At 40.5% G+C, this 27,155-nt stretch overlaps 3 protein-coding genes across 3 annotated transcripts; 1 reads left to right on the plus strand and 2 right to left on the minus strand.

Moving 5' to 3' along the window:
* Positions 1-262: 262 nt before the first annotated feature.
* pdk1 (pyruvate dehydrogenase kinase, isozyme 1) lies at positions 263-7,123 on the minus strand. The gene is made up of 11 exons (XM_029458761.1): positions 6,237-7,123; positions 5,636-5,777; positions 5,473-5,544; positions 5,178-5,362; positions 3,846-3,941; positions 3,651-3,728; positions 3,343-3,407; positions 3,139-3,237; positions 2,910-3,020; positions 1,675-1,788; positions 263-1,580 (listed from the first exon to the last, which is right to left on the minus strand). Exons 1-11 carry the CDS (start codon positions 6,343-6,345, stop codon positions 1,440-1,442), a joined length of 1,212 nt encoding a protein of 403 aa, XP_029314621.1. The 5' UTR covers positions 6,346-7,123; the 3' UTR covers positions 263-1,439.
* Positions 7,124-7,396: 273 nt separating this feature from the next.
* On the plus strand, positions 7,397-9,916 carry nup62l (nucleoporin 62 like). The gene is made up of 2 exons (XM_029458760.1): positions 7,397-9,343; positions 9,461-9,916. The coding sequence occupies exons 1-2, from the start codon at positions 7,751-7,753 to the stop codon at positions 9,617-9,619; spliced, it is 1,752 nt and encodes a 583-aa protein (XP_029314620.1). The 5' UTR covers positions 7,397-7,750; the 3' UTR covers positions 9,620-9,916.
* Positions 9,917-10,538: 622 nt separating this feature from the next.
* Positions 10,539-27,155, minus strand: itga6a (integrin, alpha 6a). Its single transcript, XM_029458927.1, is given in 26 exon segments — positions 10,539-11,381; positions 12,685-12,810; positions 12,909-13,007; positions 13,651-13,758; positions 14,279-14,368; positions 14,494-14,661; positions 14,771-14,873; positions 14,965-15,042; positions 15,134-15,213; positions 15,303-15,353; positions 15,355-15,390; positions 15,771-15,933; positions 16,465-16,580; positions 16,681-16,824; positions 17,205-17,374; positions 17,466-17,527; positions 17,620-17,709; positions 17,787-17,914; positions 18,405-18,499; positions 18,582-18,775; positions 18,993-19,206; positions 19,677-19,808; positions 19,900-20,161; positions 20,477-20,556; positions 20,671-20,795; positions 26,905-27,155. Coding segments are annotated over 26 exon segments (3,270 nt in total). The 5' UTR covers positions 27,096-27,155; the 3' UTR covers positions 10,539-11,216.

Below are 27,155 nucleotides of genomic sequence, written 5' to 3' on the forward strand. Positions count from 1 at the left end.
GCAATAGTTTAATTTGTCATCAGAAAAGCAGGAAAACTAATGTTACAGCATTTACAAACGGGCCTCTTAGATTATACTGAATATTCTCCTAAAATAAAATCTACTCTTGTCACTGTTAAATCTTCAGAATTAATATTTTTCAGGTGGAATCCATTAATATCCACTGTTCTTAAAAATGTGAAAGTAGCAGCCATAAAGTGTCCCTGTTTCATTACTTCCATCCATTGTTCATTCACTAACATATATTTGACACACATTTGAATAATCTGTTTGAAATGTTTATTTGTCACTGAACATGATCCATACAGCATCTCTTTAGGTGTAACATGGAAAATATTGAATGCAGTTTAATTGACAGGATGAGTCGTTATAATACAACCACAGCAACCCAAAAATATGTTGCTCTTATACTGTAAGTGATGCAGCTTGATTCACATTTGCAGTACCTTATATGCAAACTAAACTTAAGACAAAACAGTAACTTAAAATAAAACATCTGCAACATGTTTCCTTCAGCTTTGCTGAATTTCAATGATTCATTCTAAGGTGCAAAATGTCGCCTCCAGATGGCAAATCAAGACATTTTTGATCATGTTTCTTGTAAACATTCTCCAACTAAAGAATAAATACCCTGAATTAAAACATTTTAACCAATAAGACTTATCAGCAGAAACTTCCATCAAATTTAAAAAACAAGCAGCGACTAACTGGAACAAGTTTCCCTTTTCTTACAAAGTATCCAACGTCACACGGGGAAGAAGAGCCGCACACAGACGGATTGTAACAGTTAAAAGTTCAACTTTCATCAAAATAAAAGCAACTAAGCATTTAAGGAAAAGCTATAAAGCCGTAAAACTAACAATATAAACGCAGTTAACACCGTAATCACGCAGATAGTTTCAGTTGGGGAGGTTTTGAGGAGCTGAGGGTTCGTTAACTAGAGTTTGATTTGTTCTTCTCAAAGCATCAAAAGTTACCTTTCAACTAATTTCATCGGCTGGTTTTAGTTTATCACAGATATATCGTTATGGTTACGGACATGTTGTTGATAAATGGCAAGTTGCAGTAAAGAAAAGCCAAAAAAAAAAGGTTTGAGGCCCTTTAGAAAGTTGTTACAGTTTGTCTCAGGACATCCTCACAATTATTTCCTCATCATAATTAATGAAAATGTTTTTGTTTTTTTTACTTTACATTCAACAGCAAGCTTTCCAGAAGCATGGTTCTGGTTTCTCCCAGTATACCATTAAAAAGGTGCCAGTCTGATGTTTTGTTGCTGCACTTCAACATCTTCATCACAACAAAACTATTTACCTTTATGAAGAATATGGAACAAAATCTTATATAACTTTCTGTGCAAAGACATCTGGAGTGATTAATCGCCGTCACACACCCGTTCATTTACAACCTCTTGCGCACGTTGCTCCAGGAGCCATTTGGATCTAGAAACTGCGAAACGTGGTCATGTCCTTGGGCTCTTTGCTGGGGATGCACCAGTCGTCGGCCTCGTGGATCGTCTTGTAGTGTTTCCAGGCCGACTTGTTGTACACGGGGAGCCTCTCAATGGACTCTGTGGAGAGCGCCTAACAAGAGGAAGAGGGAATAAAGTTAAAACACAATGTAAATAATCCATGCGCACAAATACAAACACGTACTATTTATGTAAATCTCAAATACCCGGATGTAGATCACAGCATCGGTTCCATAACCCTCCAGAGAGTACAGCTTCAGGTCGCCTTGAAAGTACCGGGCGTACAGCCGAGAAATCGGCAGGCCGTACCCGTAACCAGCCTGGTTAAAAAAAATAAAGTTAATTTCTTCCCCAAGACACAACATCTGAAACAAGTGTTTAGACTGATTAGTCTGGCACTGGAACAAACTGATTATTCACGATGTGAAATATGTAAATATGCAATAACCTAGTTAAATATCACGATAACAATATAACTTGGGATAAATAAACAAGCATTAAAGTGTACACTGCTAAAATACAACATATTGCTTGTTGAATTAAAAAAATGAAAGGAAAATATTTATTTTATTGAATAAATTGAACACAAAAGGCACCAATTAAAAAAATAAATGATGGTTACATATAAAGTGCAGTTATTTTTTCTGATACGCTCTTTCAACTTACTCAAGAAATCCCTGAGTCCCTTAAGGCCCTGTCACACATGCTTATATGACAATTAGCTCAAAATGTGTCTAAATACGTCCAACCTTTCCACAGCGGTGTTGTAGCTGATGTATACATAACGTATACGTAACAAATTATTATACGTATGTCAAACCTATTGATAGCGTATCACTATTAAAAAAAAGTATTTAAAACGTATCAGAGCGTCTGGCCTACGGCACCATGCTGATGCTGGAGAACGGCTAACATGCTGAATGCTAGCTGTACTGTAGAAACACGTTTAATAAGTTACTCCGTCGTCAGGCATCATCTTAACACAGGGTAGGAATAGGTTATCCACTCGTTATCAATACATTGGCTGTAGGGTTCACCGTCAGCCGACATAGCCGATATCTAACGTTCCTCTAACGTAGTCACGTAGGTATTCACGTATGTATTTACATACTATATGTATGTAGGTAAGTATTCACCTACGTATTCACGTATGTCTAACGTAACGTCTGCGTATCTTATGAAGCACACGTTGGGTTTGCTTTTCCAATCCGATCCGATGAAAAGTTGGACGTATTTGGACTCTGACACATTTTGGTATGCGCCGGCGTACGTTTCTGTCATACGGATATGTGTGACGGGGCCTTTAGTCTTAAGCGATGTGTTCAAATTTCGATGACATGATGATATTTATACTTACATATACATACAAGTCAAGAGCAAAATCAGTCAAATGAGCGCACATCCATACACACAGTCCATGTCCCCCATCATGAATACTGACCAGAGGAGCAGCGCGGGCCCCGTCGATGCTGGGCCGAGGAGCTGTGGAGTACGTGTAGGTAAACAACCTGTCAATCTTGCGCAGCGGCACGCCTCCTCCACGATCGCTCACCTGAAGAAGAACATATGGTCTGAACAGCGTCCTCATCCGATGACTTGAACAGGAGTTTACACTCGTAAGTTTTGTTTAAAGAAAAAAAAAAAGACTCATGACTGCAGCAAAGCTTTACCTTGACCGTCAGATCTTCAGTTCCCAGAGCGACCTGGGCGTGGATAGGAGGATACTCCATGGCATCGCCGTATAACTCCATGGTGGCCCGCATGGCGTTCTGCAACCATGAGAGCAAACATAACAGTTTAACAGAAAGAGAAAGGCGACATATGAATATGTAAAACTGTATCGTCCAATGATGGGATCAAAAAGCAAATCCTACCTTAAAAAGTTCAAACACCATGTGATACAAATGAGACGGGACGTAGACCACAGTGATGGGGTTGACTGTCGGGACAAACACATGATCGAAGATTAGACTAAATGTTTGAATCAAGCAATTTATATTTATCTATTTATTAATAATGCAATTGCAGACCGCCGTCTACTGGATAAATAACTCTTGCAACCCCACCTCAAAACATCTGAACTGTTCCTTTAAGATAAACAAGCGTGTATGCTTGTACTGCACATGAATGAAAGTGTTGCTCTTCATGGTTCCTTCTTCTGAATAACATCCAAACAAATTACCTTTGAATTCCTCCAGCACCAGCTCGGGAGAGTTCATGTAGTACCGGTCACAAAGGTTTCGTGCATTTTCAAATGCATCTAGAAGGAAGAGGTTTGTTGTCAGGGAAGAACACCAGCGACGATTGAATACTTGAATGACGACATTTCTGAACAAACTGTCACCGCGTGTTCCTCATAAAACGTTTGTGTTCTCACCTCGGATAACCTCGCTCACACGACAGTTTGGATCGATACTGCCAATCTGTTTGGGATGAGCCGGGTTCACCTTCACCTTCCCCCCAAAGAGGAGAGCTGGAATAAAACACAAAGGGATGAGACCATGCACTACGCTGTACACACACGTGTTAATTCTTTAAATGACAATGTATTTAATATATATGATGTCTCAATCATTCAACGATCATCCTAAAAATGCAACATTTCATCAGCAACTGGAGGTTTTCTTCAATTCTCTCCAATTTTCTTTTATTGTTTAGTTTTTTCCAAACTGGAAACTCAAAATGATGACACACTACACACTTAAAATGTCCCTCCGTCTGGACCCACTGGAAGCTAAAACGTTCTCGCTCTGCGCTCTCTAACCTTCAGACGACACAGAAAAGCTCATTCTAAATGTTGTTTTTTTTTACTTTAGTCAGTTACTGTCATAAAAAAAAGGTTTTCTAATCAAATTTAAAGTGTAAAAAGTAAGAAGCATCATTTAGAATGAGCTTTTCTGTTGTCTGAACAAGTGTGAGCTTTTTAAAAGCTCATTCTAAATGTTGCTTCTTACTGTTTACACTTACATTTGATTAGAAAACCTTTTTTTATGTCAGTAACGATGCAACACCGTTAGCCGACAACACAACGTTCAAATTATGATCATTAGAAATGATCCAGCTGAACGAAAAGGGTGGAATTAAATTTAAAGGGAGTAAAGTTAAACTAGCTATTCCAACTAATATAATAACCCTAAATGTTGTTTTGTAAGTATTGGACCAAAGCTGCTGAGATCTTGAGCGTTTGTAACTGCATGATATATATTGTTGAATTTTTATATCACAAGTATTGTGTCAAACTTTTGATTATGACTCGAGTATGTTTACTTATTTTCTTTCTTTCTCATTATCTAATCAGAATGTTGTTTTGTTTTAACAGTATGCCCTTATAATGCTCCTTTGTCCTGTGTTATTTGTCAGGCACACAGTTCCTAATAATAATAATAATATCCAGTTCTAGGCAGGTTGATCGTCTTTTGCCCCTTTAATGTCTCACACTTCAATAAACAATTCCCTCATTCAACAGTTGTAGGTACGGTACAAGTCATTTGGGTGTGGTCTGTTGATTCCTGTGGCAGTGACTTGTGCCGAACTGCTATACAATCAAGATGGCTACCAGCACTGTGTTCAGAAAATGAGCCTCTGGTTAATGGAGCGACTTGGCTCTTTGTGAAAAAGTCTACACACAAGTACAACTATTGTCAACACATTATATTATTCCCTGACAGAAAGAGATCCTCTTTCATTAGGGGGAAGAGAATGTACTCACTGTGCTGGTTGAGCAACATCCTGATGGATATCCTGCTCATGTAGAAACGATCCAGGAAATACTGAACATTTTGGCTGACGACTGGGTCTGTGCCGTACGTCTCCTTGTACTCCACAACTCCCTGAGCCATGGTGGGAATGACATCATTGTGCCGATTTCTGACCTTTATTACCGCATCTGTGAAACTAAAATAAAGGCATAACGATTACTCCAAGGCGTGAAGAATAAAGCCACAGAATTGGATCATCACGAATAGAAGAACACAACTGCATAGTGTGTGTTTTGATGTACTTACTCATATGTGACTTTCTCATCATCTGCATTTTTGTCTTTGAACTCAAGAATCTCCTGAATACTCTGCATGTACCTTCACATGGAAATAAACAATCACTATATATGTACTGGCATTAGCATAGTTTAAGAGATAACTAAGAAAAAGCAGAACAAAACCAGCGTACCAGCCCTGGACCAGCCGCACCGATGGAGTCCTCAGTAAGTTGTCTGGCAACAAGTTGATCTCTTTCATGATGTTTGCCAGTCTCACAGGTAACTCGTGTCTGAGGAAGGCGAATGATGTTTTCTCACATGCATTTTCTGAGCCTGAAAGGTGTAAACACATTCAGGGAAATCAGAATTCTCTTGTGATATTATTTAAAGAAATAGTATGGGAGGCAGAAGAAATTATTTATTATTGATGCTGTTGTGTTTTCGGACTGTACTGCCCCTTTTGTTTGGGTGATATGACTATAAACATCATGAGAGGATATAACAGTACCAGAACTAGTCTGTGGTGGTTTGATGCATTTCACATGTGTTGTTTAGTAAGATGCACCTCTAAACGTAATATAAACTGACATGACAAGGGCCTTAAAGTGGTAGGAATTTATTTTTGAAACACATTTTTCAAATCGTTGCATTTGTCTTGTGAAACACCGAATCTTCTCAAATGAAACAATATGAGAAGGAAATTCATTATTTAATTGAACTGCTCACTCATGCTTTAAATGCTACACATGTAGGGACAAAGACGGAGTTTGAAGTGTGTATACTGACTCTTACCAAAATCCAGAAATTGCTTCATTGACAGAGGAGAGGGTGAAAATTTGGAGTAATAGTCGATGTCCTTGCCTATGGACACGCTGCTCCTTAGAAACCTTAAAATCCTCATTGTGACAGCTCCTGTGTAACTCAGTCACAGACAATATCCTATGTATTAAGTTTAATTAAGGTTTGCATCCACAGCACAGGCACGCAGTTTAGTTAGCTAATCTGAGTTAGCTTCCACGCTAACTTCAGCAGCCCACAAGCACACTTGGAAATTAACGTCCTGTTATTATAAGTGCTTTGGTGAAATTTGTGCATCCATAGTGATCGTTAAATATTTCTAAACCGCCTTTACTTTAAATGCACATAGCAAAAAAGTGGCAAAAATGTAAACATGGCAAGACTAAGCGCGTAGCCAGTTAACCCAGAGAGTCATAACGATGTCAAGAGAAGAAGCGTCAGTACCTTTGGACTTTGTTAAGATACACTTAAAAAAATATTATTTAACAGAAACACACGAAGGGTAGGCTTACAATTATAGCCTATCTGTTGATATAAAAAAGGTAAAACACTAAAGAGAAACTATAAAAGAAATGGGAAAGCATAATGGCTGATCAGATTACATTTGAAATGTTTTAAGAATGCTATTACAAAAACGCATTGTGTACAATCTTCAAGAAAAACAGTAAACATGGGAATTGTTTCAGAGAAAAACCCATTTGTGACTCAAACCGTTAATTAATGAACCCGACAATAAAATCTTTGTTTTCTTCTCTTTGTGAACTAGTATCTTGTATTTTACATTAAGATCCGTTTGCTTTACGTTACTCTTTAGCTGGTTTACTTGTTGACTGTTTTATTTTGGATCAACAGCGAGCCATTTTTATCAGATAACTGTTTGTAGGTACTTGTGTGAAATGTTCCGTTATTACGTCTTTAGCACACAGCTCGTATTCTGCGCATAACTATATTCTCTTGTGTTATATCAGTACTCTTTGGGGAAACATGGGGTTTATTAGTGGGTTTACCTTCCCTGTGGATTGTTTTACAGGCAGTGGACTTGTACCAATCAGATTTCAGTTGTTGTCTGGTCAGGGCCGTGATTAGGCATCGGATCTGTCAATCTTATAAGGGAGGCGGGATTTGTGTACGGGCAGACAAGGCTCAGGGCTAACGGCACCACAGTATGGTCCCAACTACTGTCGTCATTTCCTTTAGTGAACTACACAAATGCCTGCTTGAAAAAGTGCGAGGCATTTGGCCACGTTTTGTGAGGGATGTTTTGTTAGATTTTGGTCGCTGTCTGGGTCACCATAACGTTAACAAATCCGTGATTGACATTATTAACTACCAACGCCTGGGAAATCATCGTAGGAGAGAACCTGTTCCATCGGTTACGTCTGTTGAACCAGCTCGTAATTGTGACCCGCCAAAAGCCTCAGAAGTTCAGCGAGGAAGTGACCATTTTGTGAGTTAGCTGTTTTCGATAAGGTCACGTTATTCTGAAGTTTGTCCTTCTGCGAACGAATATGAGTGGATTCAACTTTGGGCAAGCCTCCTCGGGCTTCGCCTTCGGGGCTCAGAAGCCCCCAGCCGCAGCCCCCGGCACGGGCTTTGGGATGACCACCTCCACACCTGCAGCTACCGCAGGCGGCTTCGCATTTGGCACTCCCACTCAGGCCACCGCCAACCCTAACCCTGCCGGCTCTTTCAGCTTTGGCACCCCAGCAATGAGCACAGCAATGAGCACAGCAGCCGGCGGAGGCTTCTCTTTTGGGACACCCACCGCCCCATTTGGTATAGCCACTCCTCAAACCATAGCAGCAGCACCGGCAGGGATGAGTTTGGGCTCCACAGCCGCTCCAGCTGCGGGGTCAGGGTTCGGCATGGGTATGGGCATGGGCATGGGCATGGGTATGTCTGCACAGACCACTGCTGCCGCCCCCGCAGCAGGAGGCTTTGCCTTTGGGACTTCTCAAGTTCAACCCCAACCTGCAGTTCAACCCCAACTTGCACCACCACCAACAGCCGCAGTAACAGCAAATACAGGAGCCGGTGGCCTCTCATTCGGAGGGTTCAGCTTTGGCGCAACCAAGGTCCAAGCGACCACAGCTGCAGCCCCTGCTCCAGTCCCGATTGCCACCCAAGGAGGCGGCTTCAGCTTTGGCACAGGTGCTCCATCCAACCTCACCATGGGCATCCAGCCCCAGCCAGCCTCCACTGCTATGGCCACAGCTGGTCAGGGTGGAGGATTTGCCTTTGGGATTAAACCCTCATCAACCCCAGCTCCTCCTGCAGCAATCCAGGCAACCCTGGCTCCAGGCCCGTCTCTCTTTGTGTCACCCTCTATACCTCCTGCAGCAGCTGCTGCCGCTGCCGCTGCTGCTGCTGCCGCTACTGCCACCTCTGCAACAGGTAGCCTTACAGGCTTTACTTTGGCCGCAGCTCCAACTTTAGCAGCAAGTACTGCTGCTGCTGCTGCTGCTGCAACAACCACAGCAGCTTTCATGCTCAAACCTCTTGGGGCAGCTACCATCACCTCCATCTCTGCCCCTGCCCCTACTGCCACCATTGGAGCTGCCCCAACAGGTGCTGCTACAGCCTTTACACTGGGACTCAAACCTTTATCCAGCACAAGTATCGCAACAGCTATTGCAGCAGCTACAATCCCTACAACCACTGCTCCTCCAGTGATGACCTACGCCCAGCTAGAGGGTCTCATTAATAAGTGGAGTCTGGAGCTCGAGGACCAAGAGAGACATTTCTTACAGCAGGCTACTCAGGTGAACGCTTGGGACCGCATGCTGGTGGAGAACGGTGAGAAGATCACATCCCTGCATAAGGAGATGGAGAAGGTGAAGCTGGACCAGAGGAGGCTAAACCAGGAGCTGGATTTCATCCTGTCCCAACAGAAGGAGCTGGAGGACTTACTCTGCCCGCTGGAGGAGTCTGTAAAAGAGCAGAGTGGAACCATCTACATGCAGAACGCTGACGAGGAACGTGAGAGAACGTACAAGCTTGCCGAGAACGTGGACGCACAGCTGAAGAGGATGTCGCAGGACCTGAAGGAGATCATCGAGCACCTGAACACATCCAGTGGCCCAGCAGATACCAGCGACCCAGTAAGATGAGGACTTATTCAAGTTTAACCTTCCTTGACATATTTATTATGTGTTTTTTGGCATTTATTGTTGCAAATTAAAATAACTTGTGCCTCTTCTTCTTCTTTTCTGCCTCAGCTTCAGCAGATCTGTAAAATTCTCAACACCCACATGGATTCACTTCAGTGGATCGATCAGAACTCGGTTCTTCTGCAGAGGAGAGTGGAGGAAGTGTCCAAATTGTGTGACAACCAGCGCAAGGATCAGGAGAAAACCTTTCGTTTAACATTTGACTGATCTGAAATGAATATGTTGACATGTATATTGACATAGTGATGCTTTTCTTTCACTCGTCCCAGAAGAAGAAAGTCTTTTTTAGGGGTTGAGATGTTTTGGATACAAAACATTCATCACAATTCCTGTTAACTTGCTTCTTCCTTCAGCTGTTTTGAGTCTTTTGGTTGCATAAAGATTGATTTTTCTTTGTTTTCCAATGCAATAGCTTTTATATAGGGTAGTACAAATAATAATCTGTTCCCAATGTATATGCAATGGTTGTTCTAAAACTAAGATTAAATAAATCTCTGGATTAAGGCTCTGTTTCTTTTGGTTGACAAATAAGTATTACTGCCATTTGTGGTAGAGGTTTGTGAATGCTTCCATGTCCCTGTAACATTTGAATTATATCAAAAGATTTTATCTCAAGTTTTCAACAGATTTGCAGATTAAATGTAGTTTGTTGTTTTCACGGTGCTGAAACAATTGTTTAGTCCTGTGGTTCCCAAAGTGGGGGGTGTGGCAAGGCTTGAGCCCTGCTAGCATAACATGGACAAGTTTGTGGCAGGGCTCCCAGGGCGGGGGCTCAAAAATATTCTTATCTACAAAAGGGGGGCCCTGGCTTAGTCCATTGACAGAAATTTCATCAATTGTTTTGAAAATCTCTTTTTTCTTCTTGCAAAAAAGCCAAACATTACCTCATTTGTGAGGAAATGCTGCTTTTATTATTTTATATCATAGCAGATGTTTTTACTGTTGGCCAAACAAAAAAAAGACATTTCTAAGATTTCACATTGGATTTAAGGAAATTGTGACGGGCAATCAATGATCCAAAACCTGATCTGCACATAAATGGAGAATATCAATGATCATTATTTGCAGCCCTATTTTTAAAATATAGTATTATACTTCTAATGGTATTGAAATTCCACAGCCGCTATCAGTTTTTAAGCATTTTATTATACTTGACCATTTTAACAAGTAACACATTCACTTTTGAGTTCAACCTATAAAACATGAATTTCCGTTGCTTTTCACCATCTTCCCTTTGGATTCCTCACATGGAACAAAAAGTCTTACTTCAGTGATGACCTACAGTACAGTGGATGCTACCTGAACAGTGACAAGAACAGTCAGTCGTGGTCACTTGTGCTCCGTTAATTATAGTGAGATGATAATGTACCTAACTGTCATTCCTAAAAGGGCAGAAGCTATTCTTTTTTTTGTTGGAAGGTACTGGAACTAGACACACAACAGATACTGATTTACATTCACGTGACACAGCTCGCTGTACCTTCCTTTGCATAGACTTTTGGCTTTTCGAGCGAACAACTCGTCAGAAACAGTAGTAACCTTTTGTCCATCGACTCGACAACACAGACTGAGAAAAAAAAACGTTTTGGCTGCATGAAATTATTTCTTATCAAAAAATAAATATACAGTGTGCAGAAGTATTTAAATATATACACAACTTACAAAACATTTAATCATTTATACAGTGTAAAAAAATGTTTTGACCAAATGAACAAAACAAAGTTCATCGTGTTTGTGGCTTGAGACTGAAAAGAAATCAGGTTACACCTGTCTGCAAAAAAAAACATTTGAACAAAACAATGAGTCACGAGTAACTTTCATCATCAATCCAAGTCGTCAGCCACTGCTTCTTTTCAAAAGGATTAAGCTTGACTTTTCCGTCTTTATACTCCGGAGTCTCCTTTCTTATGCGCACTGCGTGGTAACGAGGGACGCTGTCCTCCTGTTTGGACCGTTTGAAGAATCCACACTGAGATAAAAAAAAAAACACAATGCATTATTAAAAACTGCAACAAAAAAAAGGTCCGAAATACTGATGCACACTGCAAAACAACAAGAGAGGAGAGCTGTGCAGGAATGTTAAGCATGCTTTGCAGTTTTTAATGCGGCGTTTCAAACAGCCAAGCGGTAAAAGCGATGTCAGCGAAAGCACCTGCAGAGTAGAACAATTGGCAAAAGAAAAGGAAAATATTAAACCTGTTGGTAAGAAAATGCATTGATTTCTTAGCACAATTCAAAGACACATATTGTACAATCAGAAACCTTAATGTTTTATCAATAAAATATGTTATGTGTTACATTTAGGTGTTTGAGTAAGGTGCATTTCTGAGTACAATATGTGTCCGATTAATGTTTCTGCATGAAGGCAGCTGATTTGGCTGGAAAGTGAGTTCGTTAGTCACACTCCATGCTGACAGCTGGTTGTTACCCCTGTTCAGAGAGTATAAATCAGGCCTCAACAGAGAGTTTGTCTTTGTCAGAAGGCTGAACATGGATCTCTGCCTTTTGATATGCAGCATCGAATTCATCTTTTGTTGCTCTCTTGAAGAAACCACACTGAGGAGGAGCAAGGGGGATGAAGAGTTAAGAGGGACACACTGAATCAGTAACAATGGTCAATAGCCGTCATGATTTCTTCCATCAAAACATAATACTTTTATCTGGAGAGTCTAGTGTTGATGCCCGAATGTCACCTGGCAAAAACTAAAAGTTAAATGCTTATTTGCAAAACATCTACAGAATATTGTAACTTCTGAGCTAACGGGCTGAATTCATGAATTAGTTCTTTTTTAGACGACAGACAGGACGTGTTATTAACAATTACTCTACCTTTCATATTTATACCAACTGTGTTTTGTATTATAGAAAAAGTTAAATCACAAGTACAACTGCAATTTGTGTAGTTTCTTTTACGTGGACCCTTGGAAGAATAGTCCGGTAATAACTAAAGGGGAACCTAAATGACAATGTAAATAAAGTATTAAATATAAAGTTATTTATTTTTTGTCTAGAAATGTAAAAGAAATAATGGTTACCACAGCCCCAAATGAGGCCTTCAAAATGCTCATTTATATATAAACCCAATATTTTTGACAGAAACCTGCAACCAGCAAATAAAAACTAGCAAACAAGGGGAATATATTTTACTGTTACACGACACCTTTTCTGGTCTAGTTTCCTTAAAGGGCTCAATGAAGTTCCTATTTATGTCCTATTTTCCTCCTGTATTACTAAACGTGGGTGACATATAGATGTAACGTCCCTGTTCTCACCTTCCAGAGCAGAAACACCAACAGAGCTAAAATCAAGATGCCTGCCAGAACAGCCACCAGTATGATCCACCAGGGAACTCCACTGAGCTGTGCGACTGCTCCTTCAGGAGACACTGCCACTGTCACCTGCAATGAAACCCCAAGGCGAGGAAAGCTAAGAGTTCAGGTGCATTAGGACCAGGGTGAGAAGTGAATCATTTGTTGAAAGCCGTTGAGCTGCTTACATCAGTGTGAGGAGTTCTCAGGATCATGTTTTTAGCCTGAGTATGAAGGACGAGCGAGGCCTTCACAACGATGTGCATGTTTGAAATAGAGGCGTAATCCTGTGTGAAAACACCAAATCACAGATGAGACACATGGAAACAATGAAAATACAATGTGCCGTCAAACACTTCAACTCCTCCCTCCCTCACTCCCGGTCAATAGACCGACCCTTGTGACTTCTTTCATCCGTCAGCAGCGATAACCCCATAATTATTATATCTAAACTGTGCAATACGGACTATACTTACTATACTTATACCTGTGCAAGTATCTGACTGTGCAATATTCACATCACAAGCAATGTTCTTATGTATCTCATTTAAGGTATTTGGGATTAAACACTTGAGCATAGATCTCATTTTCAGCATTAATATTATAACACTATTGTATGTATTGTAATATACATAGCTTTATGTATTTATTGTTGTTATATATTTTGGAATAATGTCCACATTTTTACTTTAATTTCTAAATGTTACATATATATATATATATATATATATATATATATATATATATATATATAGAGAGAGAGAGAGAGAGAGAGAGAGAGAGAGAGAGAGAGAGAGAGAGAGAGAGAGAGAGAGAGAGAGGGATTTAATTTTAATTTAATATTATTATTTTTTTAAATGAGCAACTGTAACGAAGCCCGGGGATCAATAGAGTATTTCTGATGCTGGTTCTGGTTCTGGTTCTGGTTACCTCAATAAAGGTCGAGTTCCAGAGACGAGACCTCAGTTCAACCGCAGTACCGTCCAGGCCCTGCAGGGGGCACTTGAGCACCACACATTTGATCTCACTGTCACACGTCTGGGAAGGAGAGAATCATTACATCAATCAATACCTTTTTAAACAAGTCCTTTCCTTAGTAGAAGTGTTAACGCCACACTGTAAATATACTCGATTGTTTGGTTTGTGAACATTCTGAAAATGTGGGATAAATGCTCATCACAGAGCCCAATAGTCCAAACCTCAAAATTATTATAAATACTAATAATAAAAAATCCTTACATTTGAGAAGCTGGAACCTGGAAATGTTTTTAAAAAATGGAAATAGTTTCCACTACATTTCTGTCTATAGAATTTTAGTTAATATTCTTTTCAGCTGCACTTGTGTCCTGTTAGGTAGTTTAATTTACAACAAAACATCTTATCTTATAAGCGCTTCATGTGTTTTGTGTGCAAACATTTGAATTTGTAAAGTAACTATTAGAAGTAAAAAGTGGCATGAAAAGAGAAGACTTAGTATCTCAAATGTGTACTTAAGTACAGGACTTGAGTATATGTACTTACTTACACTACACAGCTGTTTAAAGATGTAAATACTCACCAAAACCTTTTTTTTGTCTGACAGCGAAGACATTTTGCCAACAGTTTTTCTTTCTCCAATTTCACGCCTTGTCCTGGACGCAGAGGTCTCCTGAAAGCACATTTCTACTCATTCATTCAAAGTGGAAATATGCGGTGCAGGTTTGCTGTAATGGCTGATTTCTGATCAATGCTGAGTTGGAACTTTGAAATACATGAAAATACAGGTTTAACTACCTGGATGTGTTTGAGAGAGTTGATTTCAGACTCGGGAGAGCACAGGACGTCCTCCGGTCCTGTGGCAGTGATCTTCACCAGGTACAGAAGCCATTTACCGTCTTTGTTCCATTTGGGCCACTGAATGTGAAGTGAGGCTTTGACAGAAGACTTCCACAAGTTGTTTATCTGAAGAACAAATCAATATGTTACCATTTCAGATGCTAAGACGATCAGATGATATCACAGCATTGGTTAAAAATCCTGTTTAAAAAGCAGGTCAGGTGACTAAACGTACTCTGAATGTATAAGTTATCAAACTTCCAATCTCTTCTTCTTTCTTCATGGCACTTTCACCTTTCACGACACCTCCAAAGGAAACCTGATTAGGGCTGGCTTCCCTGATGAAACCCAGCAAAAGTCTTTATTTCACACACTGTTGGAGTGTCTGTATATTCATCTGTAGTCAACAACATAGCTTGACACACTTACCCACTGACTGACAACGGAAATTCAATGATTACTTTCGCCTTTACTTTAACAGGGGCAATATTTTCTTGCACACTAGTCCTGAAAGAAAGAAAAACAGTATAATATTTTATTTATGTGAGTGACAACGTATGTGAACATACAGGAAAAGGCGCGTCGCAGCAGTATGTACGTTTGGAGCTGCAGGTCGATGTCGATCTCTGTGGTGTCGAGAGTCATACCCACAGTGCTCAGGATGATGTAAAATGTAACCTGGTGCAAAGAAAAGGACAAAAAAAACACGAAACATCTCTCAGTACAAGAACTTAGTGTCAGGATGAACATGTGAAGCGTGTCCGTACCTTTGAGTCTCTCTTAAAAGGATTGCCCAGCTCGCACTCTGCTTGAGAGCCAGTTCTGATTGGCTGTACAGATGATCGGCTTATCGAACTGGAAAATTACACATTGTAAAAGTTATTAATTACAAATCAAAAAGTCATAAAATAATTACATAACTTGTTATAACAAGCAATGGCTGTCAATTGGCATTACATAACTTACATCACATTACTACTACAACTAAAATATGAACATTAGAGATTGTATGGACCCAGTTCAGAGGTGAAATACTGCCCCCTGTTTCTTTGGAGTGGGTAGCTCAGAGTTACACATCATCATATAAATGTTTTCTTTGCCCTCCAGCCCCCTTTCCCTTTCATAAATGTAACGCAGTAACATTTACTCACAGAGTACTTTTATCAAAGTTATTCTACTTTCACTCGAGTAAAAATATCCGAGTATTCTAGTTCTCCATGGCTGGTCTTGTTTACCGTTGTTTGATGGGAGCGGACTCCAGAATATGGCAGCGTATCAGGGAAAGTCCCGACCAGCTTCGCCTCATAAGCATCGTCTTCATTCATGTTGTTTACTGTCACAAGCAGAGCCAGGTCCTTCCTCTCGTAATTCAGATGAAACACAGGGACGTTGTTCTTGCTGCGAATAACACAAACATAAACACTTCAGGTTGAGTTTTATAGAAGAAAAACAGCATATATTTAAATATATACAGTATATACAGCATGTATAAGCTGTTATGCCGAACATTTCATCTAACCATTGCTAACTTGCAGATCCAGCAGACATAGAGCAGCATTAAAGTCACGCTTCTGGTGAATGTATGATACATATCTTAACTCTGGTTATTATACTCGACGTCTCTGACGTTATGTGCTGGACAAGTATTGTACTGTTGACCTGTCTGAAGTTGTTTTCTGGCTATGCTTTCACATCTGTGGGTTGTTTGATGAGTCATACGCCACCATTCAACCACGCAGAATGTTTCGGCTTAAAGACCAAAACAAAGAGCTAACTGTGGCAGAGCTACGTGTTGACTCTCTGCGACTCTTTTAAATTCACACAAAGTCATTTCATTGAAACTTATTATTAAGAATGTTGTTTAATGCAGATTTAATGAATGAATTGTACCTCATTGTCAGACAAGTTTTAGGTTCACATTGTACTCACATGGGTAATGGAGAGTACTCTTCTAGGTTGCTTTGTTTGTAGTATAATTTGTACTCCATCTTCAGGTTACTCCGGCAAATATGATCTCTGCCACATCCCTCTTTCACAAAGTTGACCTGCAGCAACGACACATAACAAAAATCATATACAAACTTTGCTCCACTGTGAAAATGTTGTTAATAATTTAATAATAAGAGTTGTAGTCTGGATGTTCACCTCAATCACGTCTTTGCTGGATTGAGAGGAGTCTAATATGGGCATGAGTTGAGGGAGGCCGTTCTTTGACTTCTGTCGTTTAGTTCCCACAATGTCTGCAGACACCTCAATGGGAACGCTCCGCATCTTGTCCTTAATGTTGTCCTGTGCAAATCAGAAACAGACACCATTGTATGGAGCATGATATTTACTTCTACATGGGTTCTATTATGCAGGAGAAATCTTTGTTTTGTTTTGTTAATGAAGTTACTATACCCAATGCTTTACTTTATGCTTTTCTGTAGGCATGTTTTAAAGTACTAACTGCAGTCTGTGTCACAACTTGCTCCTGATTGGCTCTCCTCAGTGGTGCCTGTGAAGCTCATTGTTTTAAGATTCCAGCCGTCTGAATTAATAACTTAAGCACTTAAGCATTAATTCAACATATTTTTGCAACGTGTGATCAAATCCTCCTACAAGCGAAACAACTCAAATCGTTCCTGACTGTTGTTCCCTTAGTGATTTATCTGGCAGACGTGTTTCACCTTTAGTCTGGCTGTTATCTTGATGCAGGTTTTCTGGTTTTGGCCGCGGAGGTCCAGGGTGCCGTTAAACTGGTAGTCTGTTTCAGTCTGGGATTTGTTGAGGAACATCACTCTGGAGGGCAGCCCATGTTTCCTGCGATCTCCGTCCGCCTCGACAGAATAGCCGATGGCTGCAGTGAAAAGGGGAAGCACATGTGTAAGAACATCTGAACAAATATTGTATTTGTAAAAGAAGGTTGGTTTTGTTACCATTTCACTCACTTAGTCTTGGGTTGAGAGATGCAAGGTTTGCTTTGTAGGTGAAGCACGCGTCCACAGCGAAGCTAAGGATAGGACATGGATTTTTAAAATAATTTTGCCAGAGGAAGTTTTGATTTTGAGGTCTGTTGAAATGTAAGAATATTAGAAAACCTACCAAATGCTGTTACCGCAGGTTTTGATTGTAAGGTCAATTTCCTGTGGAGAAATTTTGACATCTCTCCTGATGCTAATGACCGGCCGTGCCCTGAAAGAACAGCTGTTAAATGAAGCTGTGATCCACATTATTAGGGTTTAAATGAACTTATAATGTGTAATAATTACCTGTAGATCAGAGCTGTGTCCGACAGAGAGCCTACAGCCACGTCTGGATAAGAGTTGCTGTCCAAGTCCATGTTCCCTGCCAGAGAGTATCCAAAGAGTCGCATGCTGTGCTCTTTTCCTGAAAGGATCTGTAATGTGAGAGAAAGAATTCAAACTTGGTCACCAAATATATAAAACAACACAAGAATGAAATGTAACTTCTTTAGTATCGGGAGTTGCAGACTTTTGACACTGAGTACTTGAATAAGTCTGTGTTCCAGAGCGAGACTATGTATCAATGTTAATGAAATGCTTTATTGATCATCATAGGGAAAAGTGCCCGTCCACAGGAAGGTCAATGTCTTGAACATAGGAAAAGTTTCTTATAGAGTTTTAAACTACATTTTGGCCACTTGGGGGCAGCAGTAATAGGCACTGACAAATTATCAGTTTTTATTGATGACAGCCATTTTTCTTTTTGTTAAGGTTTCTTTTTTTGCATTTTCCACCTTTAATATGACCTCTAAAAGTGTAGAAATGGGGGGTAGAAAGTGGGTGTGACATGCAACAAAGGCCGCAGGACTGGAATCAAACCCCAGACATTGCGGTTATATGGCAGGTCGGCTCCACAAAACCGACCTGTGCAGGGCTGGTTTTGATTCCTTGTGCAGAGCCATGGTAAATGTAGACTTTTCCTGCACCGCCGTCATCATAAGGAGCGCCGATGGCAATGTCTGCATGAGAAAGAAACCAGTTTACGTGACGGACACTGACAAAGAACACATAAATGAAGCCATAAAATGACAGCTAAATTGCCTTCATATGAGTCTTGATTGATGTCTCCAATGTTCTCCACTGCCAGTCCAAACATCGAGTCTTTGGTCCCGTTTAGACGGACAGGAGTGATTCTGTCCCACCTTCCTGCCTGGTTGATGTAGACGTAAACGGCTCCTCCAACGTCTCTGTCCTTCATGTAGAACTGAGGGGCTCCTACAACTACGTCCTGCCATCTACATCACAGAAGAGAGGTAAAGCGTCATACAGACTATGGCCTCCGTAATATAGAAAGTCCACTGATAGGAACACATTGAAATGATGCATTAGAAACAGATACCTAAATAACAAAAGGACCTTAAAGAAGTCAGGTCCTTTCTCAAAATCTCAAAGCTTTGATAAGATTAAATTCTCTGTACACTAAAACAGAACAAAGGTGAAAAGGTTTCCTACCCGTCACCGTTCAGGTCAACCACAGCCACGTCGTATCCAAAGGAGGATGCGAGTCCTGGCCCGTGCAGAATGTGCTCTACCAAGAGTCTGCCCGATGTTTGGCTCTCTTTCTTCAGCAGGACCACAGCTCCACTATGATTGGCTCGGGGTGCTCCAGCCACCACCGTCAGGCCACGCCCCCTGGTGATGCTGTGTCCCGAATCAAGGGAGAATCCTAAAGTAGCAAAGATGTTGTAGGACATAAATATCTTATTTTACACTGAAGAACACGTTTCTTTTATTTATTTTTATCCCTAATTTGGGATGGTGAGTTGTTCTGTTTTGCAGTTCCCACTGCTGTCTCCCATTATTGTCCTGGTGAGGGAGTGGACTGCACAGCACTGTCTTTTCACCTGTCAGTGAGGAACACCTGCACAGATTCACTATGTCCTTCTAAATCCATGCAGTTCTCCCGACCAACCAGTAGGGGTCACTAGTGCAGCAACATGTCTCATAGCTTCAACAAACACTTCAAATTATATTTACTGTCATGCCCGACTACAGCAGACGTAAATGTAATCAACTGGTATAAATAAAATTGAAATATCTCTCAATAAAATGTAGTCCATCAAAACAGCTCCTTTAACTAAGACCTCAGTAAAAAAAACAAATATAACTATATCTGTTTTGTGGGTAGACACTCACCGAGGTAGCTGTTGGCAGGTACAGGCACGAGCTCGGGGTTTAGGAGATGCTCATCTCCAACTTCATACGGGCCGTCATCGTACACTCCCATCTCCAGCAAAGTGTTGTTTTTTTGCTCCACTCGTACAATGCCTGCAGACATGTTTATTTTAGAGTTACAAAACTGAGTACGAACATCGTGTTGAGAAACCTAATGGGTTGGTGGGTTTGGTTAGTTAGTGACCTTTCCAGTTGTAAGCTCCTGGTGCTCCAAACACCACGTAATGGTAATCCTTAGTGAAGGTGACAGCTAAACCCTGCTGGCAAGATCCAAACATCTCATGTCCTCTGGCTCTGCCCTCGCAGAAGTTCCAGTTACCTCCGTCCTCATCTGAGGACGAGTCGATGGTCAGGTCCTGACTCAGGACAAAACAGCGCCCGGTGATGTCCCGGGACTCCTGAGGGGTGTTCACAAACAAGCGCCTCTGATAGCGATGAGCACAAGTCTGAAATGACAAAACACAGGAGAGTTTAAGTTCAAACCTTTAATAAGAGAAGAGACCACACCACGACTGAAGGTTACTGGGAACAATGGTTCAGACTAGGACTGTCATTCTCAGTTCCAAGGTGAAAAGTTTCTTGTTTTGTCAATGTTCTATGTAATAAAACAGAGAAAAGCAGGTAAACTCCAAATTTGAGAGGCTGAAAACAGCATTTTCTGATATATTTGCTTTAAGGATTCATCAAAATAGTTGGCTATTCAATTTCCTGTCTGTCGACTCGTCATTGCAGCTCTAGTTCAGACACGCCGTTTGACTCACCACAATCTTCCCGCCTGGTCCCTGGCTCTGAACCGTCACCCCCATCCACTGATTCTCCTTGTTCTCAACACGCACGTCCTCTTTCAAAATGTACAAACATGACAAACATGTCAGCATTCACTGTATATTCATCCTTGACCTTTTGGAAACAGTACATATTACATATAGTATATTCAGACAGAGGGATAACTCACCTTCACTATCAAATTCAATGCGCTCACAATCATTGGACTGGGTGATTTCACATTTATAAAGGCCTCCTGTAATGTTGGCCGTCTGTTTTCCTAAAGCTCTGGCTCTGGGGGCTCCGATCAACAGCCTGAACAAAAAGAAGAACAATATAATGAAACTATTATTTTCTGGAGCATTCCAAGATTTATTGATAAGAACTGATCTTTTTTTTTTTGATGCAGCCTCCACCAGCTACACCTTCAGTAGTTTGTTTTTATTCTACATTTCTAAGATGCAGAGCAGCCACTTGTTGAATTTAGTACATGTATGTGAGAACATCAACAGTGACAGACAGTGATTGCATTTCCTGTCAAGAAAGAGGATGCAACATGTCGTCTGGCTGTTATGTTCATTTAAAGCTGATATTGTAGCTCCTTGTTAGCAGGGGTATTGGTTTCACGTCTTCATTTCCCCGACTGGCTGTCAAAGATGAAGGCCAGAAAACAGCCATTGAGAGTAAAAGCTGACATTTGTTTCAGATGAACATTTGTCTTCTATTACCTGACATGTATCTATAGCTGTACAGCAAATATCTCTATAACTATAACTGTCAAGGTCATGTCATAACCCGTACCCCTCTCTCTGTGTGTGTTTCCTTTCTGTGTCTACACTGTCAGTCAAATAAGGCACTTTTCATTCTATTAAAACAATATAAATAGTTGACAAATTAAAGGAAGAACATGGATCTGCTTTATAGAAGATGGAGAGGAGTCGCTATGTTTCAAAAGGTTCCTGTGTTACTCAAAACCAGACAGAACAAATGCACAGACTCAATCTGTTTGTAAGTTTAACTGGCAAAGTTTGATGGACACTGCATGTTGCACGCATTTTGCCGTTTCCACTTAGCATAAAGTTTGCAGATATCTTTAATACAAACTGCTAAAACAGTTTACTATGACAGTGTGCAGTCTGTAGAAAGTGGGACACGGCGAAAGAGTTTGGTGCTGCATGGTTCAGGAAGTCGAGCAGCTTACATGAGTGTATAAATATGTGTGTGAATGTTAGCTTGTGTTGTAATCCGCTGCACTCAGCCTATAGTGACAATGTTAACAGGCTCATGTTTGGCAGGCATGTTTACCATGTTCCCCATTTTATGTTGGCGTGTTAGCATGCTAACCAGGATGACGTGCTGGAGCAAAGCATGTTTTAAGAAGAGATTTTAAACTGCGTAAAGGCTCCGTCCTCTCTGGTGCTATTAGTTAATAATAGTAAATATTAACATAGCAGACATGAAGCTGTACATGTCTTCGGTTAATGCACCGATATTTCACAGGAAGCATGTTCAGCCTGTGAAAAGCCGCTTGTATACAAAGAGCTGTTGTATTTTGGGCTAAGAAACAAAACTTTGGTACGGGACAGTTAGACTATTGTCCCGTCATTTCTACAGAGGGCAAAGGAGAAGTGAAGCAGACAATTTGAAGCATATTCAGTCTGTTCATTGACCACAACTTCTCCCCTAAACCCACGTCCTCACACAGCCTCAACAAGCAAGAAGTGTTTCAAGAGTGACAGCAGCCACTGGATGACGCAGCACTTCAGTTTCAGTCTTATCAGATATCTAATGATTTCAACTGACTTGTTTCATATAAATAAAACAAGGATGGAGTGTGCATCGCTGCAAACCATGAATATAAAAGAGGTCATGACTATTTAACAATGCAACTATATATTAAAACACAATTTTGAAATGTAACATTTATGGTGAGCGTGTCTCGCAATGTTCTGATGAAACCTTATGAAGACTCAGGCTTGATTTGGATATGTGCCAAAAGGCTTAAAACGGTTGTTCTGTGAAAACTTCTACTGAAAACGACATCAGATAAGATAAGCTGCACTATCATGTGTAGGAATTTTCTTTGAGGGCGGAGAGGAAAACTTCTCCTCCCTGTGAGTCTGCAGTTCCCTCAGCAACCTGTTGATCTATGGGATGTCCCCGTGGCTCTTCATTTGTTAAACAAGGACTCTCCTGAGGAGGTCTGATGTGAGACTGAAGACCCAACTGCAAACCCTCTCCTCAAACAAAGCCCAGTGACATGCAAATACAAACAAGAGCCTTTACAAAGTTGACATTTCAGCTGTAGCGCTACGAGAAGTGAGGAACAGTAGACACGTGGACGACGCTGTTATTTCATATTATATAAACCTGTTAATAAGCCTCAGAAATGACCTCAGAGTTGAACCGATACATTGAATGGGAAAGCTTTAGATTTAGAGCAGCAACAAGGAATTGATTGGTTGATCAACAGAAAATGAATCAGCAACTATTTTGAGAAACAATTAAATGTTTCAGTCATTTTTCAAGCAGAAATACAAAAAGCTGCTTCCAGCTTCTCAAATGTCAGGCTTTTCTTTTTAGTCATATAGTAAACAGAATATCTTTGGGTTCTGACTATTTGTCGAATATTAACAAGCTATGAAAATAAAGATCACCTTTGGCTGTGGGAGATTTAAATATTTCCCCGCTTTCAAAATAATAATCAACAGCTTCATATTCATGAAGAGAAGAAAAACACCTCCAACATAACAGCAGAGCTACTCTGGAAAGTGACAGATGTAGAATTTAGCAAGTAACTGAGGGATAACACTGACATTTACATGCAACACGCCCGTCTGGCAGACACTAGTTCCCGTATTTTATTTTATTTTCTGCAGCAGAAGAAATGAATGCAATGTTTGCATATGATGCTAATATAGACTTTGAGGATGCAGCTTTAGATTAGTCAGAAATATCAACGTGTCCTGATAAGACTTGGATTCAACTAAAGCTGCAGGTCGTATTCTTTACAGTCGACGCACACTACAACTGCTGCAGAGCCTGAATCCAGTATCAGCCCGGCTACGGTGTGGAACCGCGTCCCATCATGCAGCGTGTCTTTCAGTGCCGTGTAAATGTGACTACACAGTGACTGGTGTGGGTTTACACTCAGTGATCTCACTGGTCTTTGTTAACAGATGCGGTCCAGAGCTCTCACAGCTGTGCACTCAAAGACACAAGAAGTGCTGCAGCTGTTCTAACTGTTTCAGTTTACACACTCACACACACACTAACACACACACACGTTGATTGGTGCAGACCTGTGATTGGCTGGGTACACATCACAGACGAAATCATGAATATTCACTACACACAGCAATCAACTTTAAGTAAAGAACAGAGTTCAAAACAAAGACTAAGTCGCCTGTTTTAGCTGTTTATTAACCATATTTTGAGCTCCACAAGCTTCACAAGAGTAAAGTTTGACCGGAATGTCTCGACTGATGATTCACCGATGCGTTTAATCTATCAGGTTACATGTGCACAGATGGCCGTGCATGTCCAGTCGAATGTCCCTTTTTCTCTGGTTTCATTCAGAGGATATTATATCCACATCATTAACCCAACACATTATTCATGGGAGAGGCACCCAGTTGTCTCTTAGCAAGATGCCACATTATGTTCATGTCTCATGTTGAAACATGGATCTCCTTTTTTCTTTCACTCATCACAAACCAAGACATAATAACGCCATTAAGACCGTGAGTAGCCGAGTTGTGCTTTCAACGAACCCATTAGAGGAAGAAAGTGGAGAGAGTTCCACAAATGGTTGTAAGCAATATGAATAACAAATCACTTAAATCGCCAGAAGATTTGTTTTTGAACTGCAGTAATGTGGGGAAGATGTGGCTTTTAGCTCTGAAGGCCAATTTCACACATGTTGCTCAGCAAACTTATTTAAAGTTTCGAAAGGACTCCTCTCTTCACTTGTGGTTTGTTATAATCCTATAATGTACGCAGTGACAGTCAGTGAAGCTTTACAGCTTCCAGTGATTATCAGTTCGTATAAGAACAAAAGAGACAGATGCAGAGTGTGTGACACACTGCTGCCTTCAATGTGCCTCACAGCTTTAAGTTAGACAGAGCTGTTCATTACCTACTCCTGTGTGCTCTACTGAGCTTCCACTCGACTCGTCTGGCTGATAATCTCAGGGTCACATGAGGATTTGGAGCTGAGATCACGGCCGAGGAGTGGGAGCTGCTGTCAGTTACAATAACGTGCAGTGTGGAGCGTTTCTATACTGTAACACAGACTCAATGTGTTCTCAACCCGGATGTGAGAGGATGTAGTTGATTATGCATTAGTCAGAGAATTGACAGATAAGAATGACGAATAGGAAACTTCTTTTGATTCGTCTTCTGAGTCACTTTTTAAGCATAGATGCCAAACCTTCTCTAATTCAAGTTTCTTGATCATTTGTTGCTTTTCTTTGTCTAGTCACAATTTTTTTTATATTCTATCAATAAAATGATTAATTGCGATAATAAAAGTAATTGTTAGTTGAATATATATTTGTTAGGCCAGTAAATCTTTACATTTCAGAGGTCAGAACCTGCTTTGTTGTTTGTTTTGTTTCCACGAAAAACTATTAGCAAAACCTTTTCTTTCAATTAAATAATCAATCACTTTTAAATCTTAAAATAACTTAATGTCAACAATAACGAACGAAAGGATGCTGTTTGTTTCTGTTCTCGAGAAAGAAGCTTTTCCAAGCGTTGGCAACATTTTGTATGTTTGCTAAAACTGAAGCAGCTTCCTCATAGATCAGCGTGGAAGCGAGGTGAATCTTCACCCTCTTCTTACTTTTACTGGCTGAAAACCAACTATCAGGCCAGTGTCACATTTCGAGCCCCTGTTTGCCCAACAAATATGACTTTCACTCTCTTTACACTTGTCAACTCAAACTGACAAAAGTAAAAGTGCCTTTTTTTTAGGATGCAGGCTTCTTCGTGCTCAAAAGAATCCTTGTATTAAAAACAAACTCCTTTCACTAAACCAGGAGCTGCTTTTGCACAGTAGTCAAAACACCAGTTAGATAAAATTCCACAAATTAAGCCCAATGCTATGTGATCTTTGTGAAATCTCTCCAAGTGCTGTTATCAGGGCTTTTTATCCGCTCTCAACATGCAGCTGCAGGTTCCTGTGCCTGCTAACCAGCGGATAACAATGTAGATCTTGCACGCAGCCTCACGCTGGTCGCAGGCTTTGACATGCCACCAAGTCTCCTCACGTTACCCCCCTTACACTTTGTGGAGCAGGTTGACCAGACAGGCTCACTACACTGATGTATGTGCCCCCTCAGGGCGTGCCAAATGGAATTATTTACTGTATACATAGCAGGAATCATTGAAATGCTGCTTTACAATTGATCCGCTGTTTACTCATATTTTGGCTGAAAACCTCTCTGACCTGGTTCATTGGTACGTGTGTCTGCCTGAAACAGGATGCACCAACATCCCTTCTCTGTACTGTTCTTCATAAATCAAACTTTAGAAGTAAAACTGTTGAAAACTGGAAACCAACCTGCTTTCTCCATACTGTTTTACACTTCCACAGAGCACGACCCCACCAAACACAAATCCTTAGGAGGAAATGACTGATTAACAGGAAACATCTAAATGCAACGCTGAAAAAGCTGGGATTACAAAAACACATTTAAATATCAACAAACTATCTCCGTCTTAAATGTACCATTGTTTTCATTATCAAATCTATCATTTAATGTTTTATCAATTACATATCAGAAAATAATGAATTAAAAAAGTTTAGTCTCAGTAACAATCCAAAGTTGTTCAATTTACATCGTTATAAAAAGAAAAACAGCAAATCCTCACATTTGTGAATATATAATCTATCCTTTTTGACTTGACAAATTGTGCCAATGATCAATCGATTATCAAAATAATATATACAATAATAACTGATTAATATACCAATAGTTGCAACATTACACTTTTCCTCTCAGGGCTCCTTCGGTTGGACCTTACAGGCACATTTGCATGACAGTTATAACCATTGTTTGTGCACGTGTTGTCTTTAGGCTCCTTACCATTTTATATTCAAAGCACCACAGGGAGACTTCTATTGAGAATTAGAACAAAAACACTATGTGTGTAGGCTTTGGTGGATAGTTAAGTTACTTTTATAGGTTTCAGCAACAACTAGTGTATTATTCTCGCAAAGGAAGAATTCCTAAATTAACAAGGTCTTTCCTTATTTTAGAAATAAATCCTTTAGGTTTAAGGATCTTTAAAAGTTCAGATTGACTTCTGTCATTCATTAGCTGAACCTGTCCCGTCATCAGGTGCGCTTTTAAACAACAATCACAGGCAGATGAATGCAAACAAAGCAACAGAGATGTACGGGAAAGTCATCACTCACATTCTTTTATCCGGGTTGAGTTGCCGGTGCACGGCGAGAGAAAACCCGAACAGGCTCCCCGCCTCTCCGTTTTTCCTGATGACATGGCTGGTGTCCAGGTTGAAGGCGACCACCAAAGTTGGCTCCAGGAAATAAGAATATAATAACAAAAGTGCAACATTAACAGCAGAGGGTCCTTCCTGCAGGAGCATTGCAGCACTGTCCAGATGTGTCCAGTAGTCCAAAGTTAAGAGCCGCTGACCCCGCTGCTC

Source organism: Cottoperca gobio, chromosome 21 (assembly GCF_900634415.1).
Source record: "Cottoperca gobio chromosome 21, fCotGob3.1, whole genome shotgun sequence".
Lineage (NCBI taxonomy): Eukaryota > Metazoa > Chordata > Actinopteri > Perciformes > Bovichtidae > Cottoperca > Cottoperca gobio.

Coding starts and splice junctions, on each gene's coding strand:
- pdk1 (XM_029458761.1), bottom strand. CDS start 6,345: ATGAGGATTTTAAGGTTTCTAAGGAGCAGCGTGTCCATAGGCAAGGAC. Junction 5,545..5,635: donor GTGCGGCTGGTCCAGGGCTG/GTACGCTGGTTT, acceptor TTCCATGTGAAG/GTACATGCAGAGTATTCAGG. Junction 1,581..1,674: donor ATGCTGTGATCTACATCCGG/GTATTTGAGATT, acceptor TCCTCTTGTTAG/GCGCTCTCCACAGAGTCCAT.
- nup62l (XM_029458760.1), top strand. CDS start 7,751: ATGAGTGGATTCAACTTTGGGCAAGCCTCCTCGGGCTTCGCCTTCGGG. Junction 9,344..9,460: donor CAGCAGATACCAGCGACCCA/GTAAGATGAGGA, acceptor TTTCTGCCTCAG/CTTCAGCAGATCTGTAAAAT.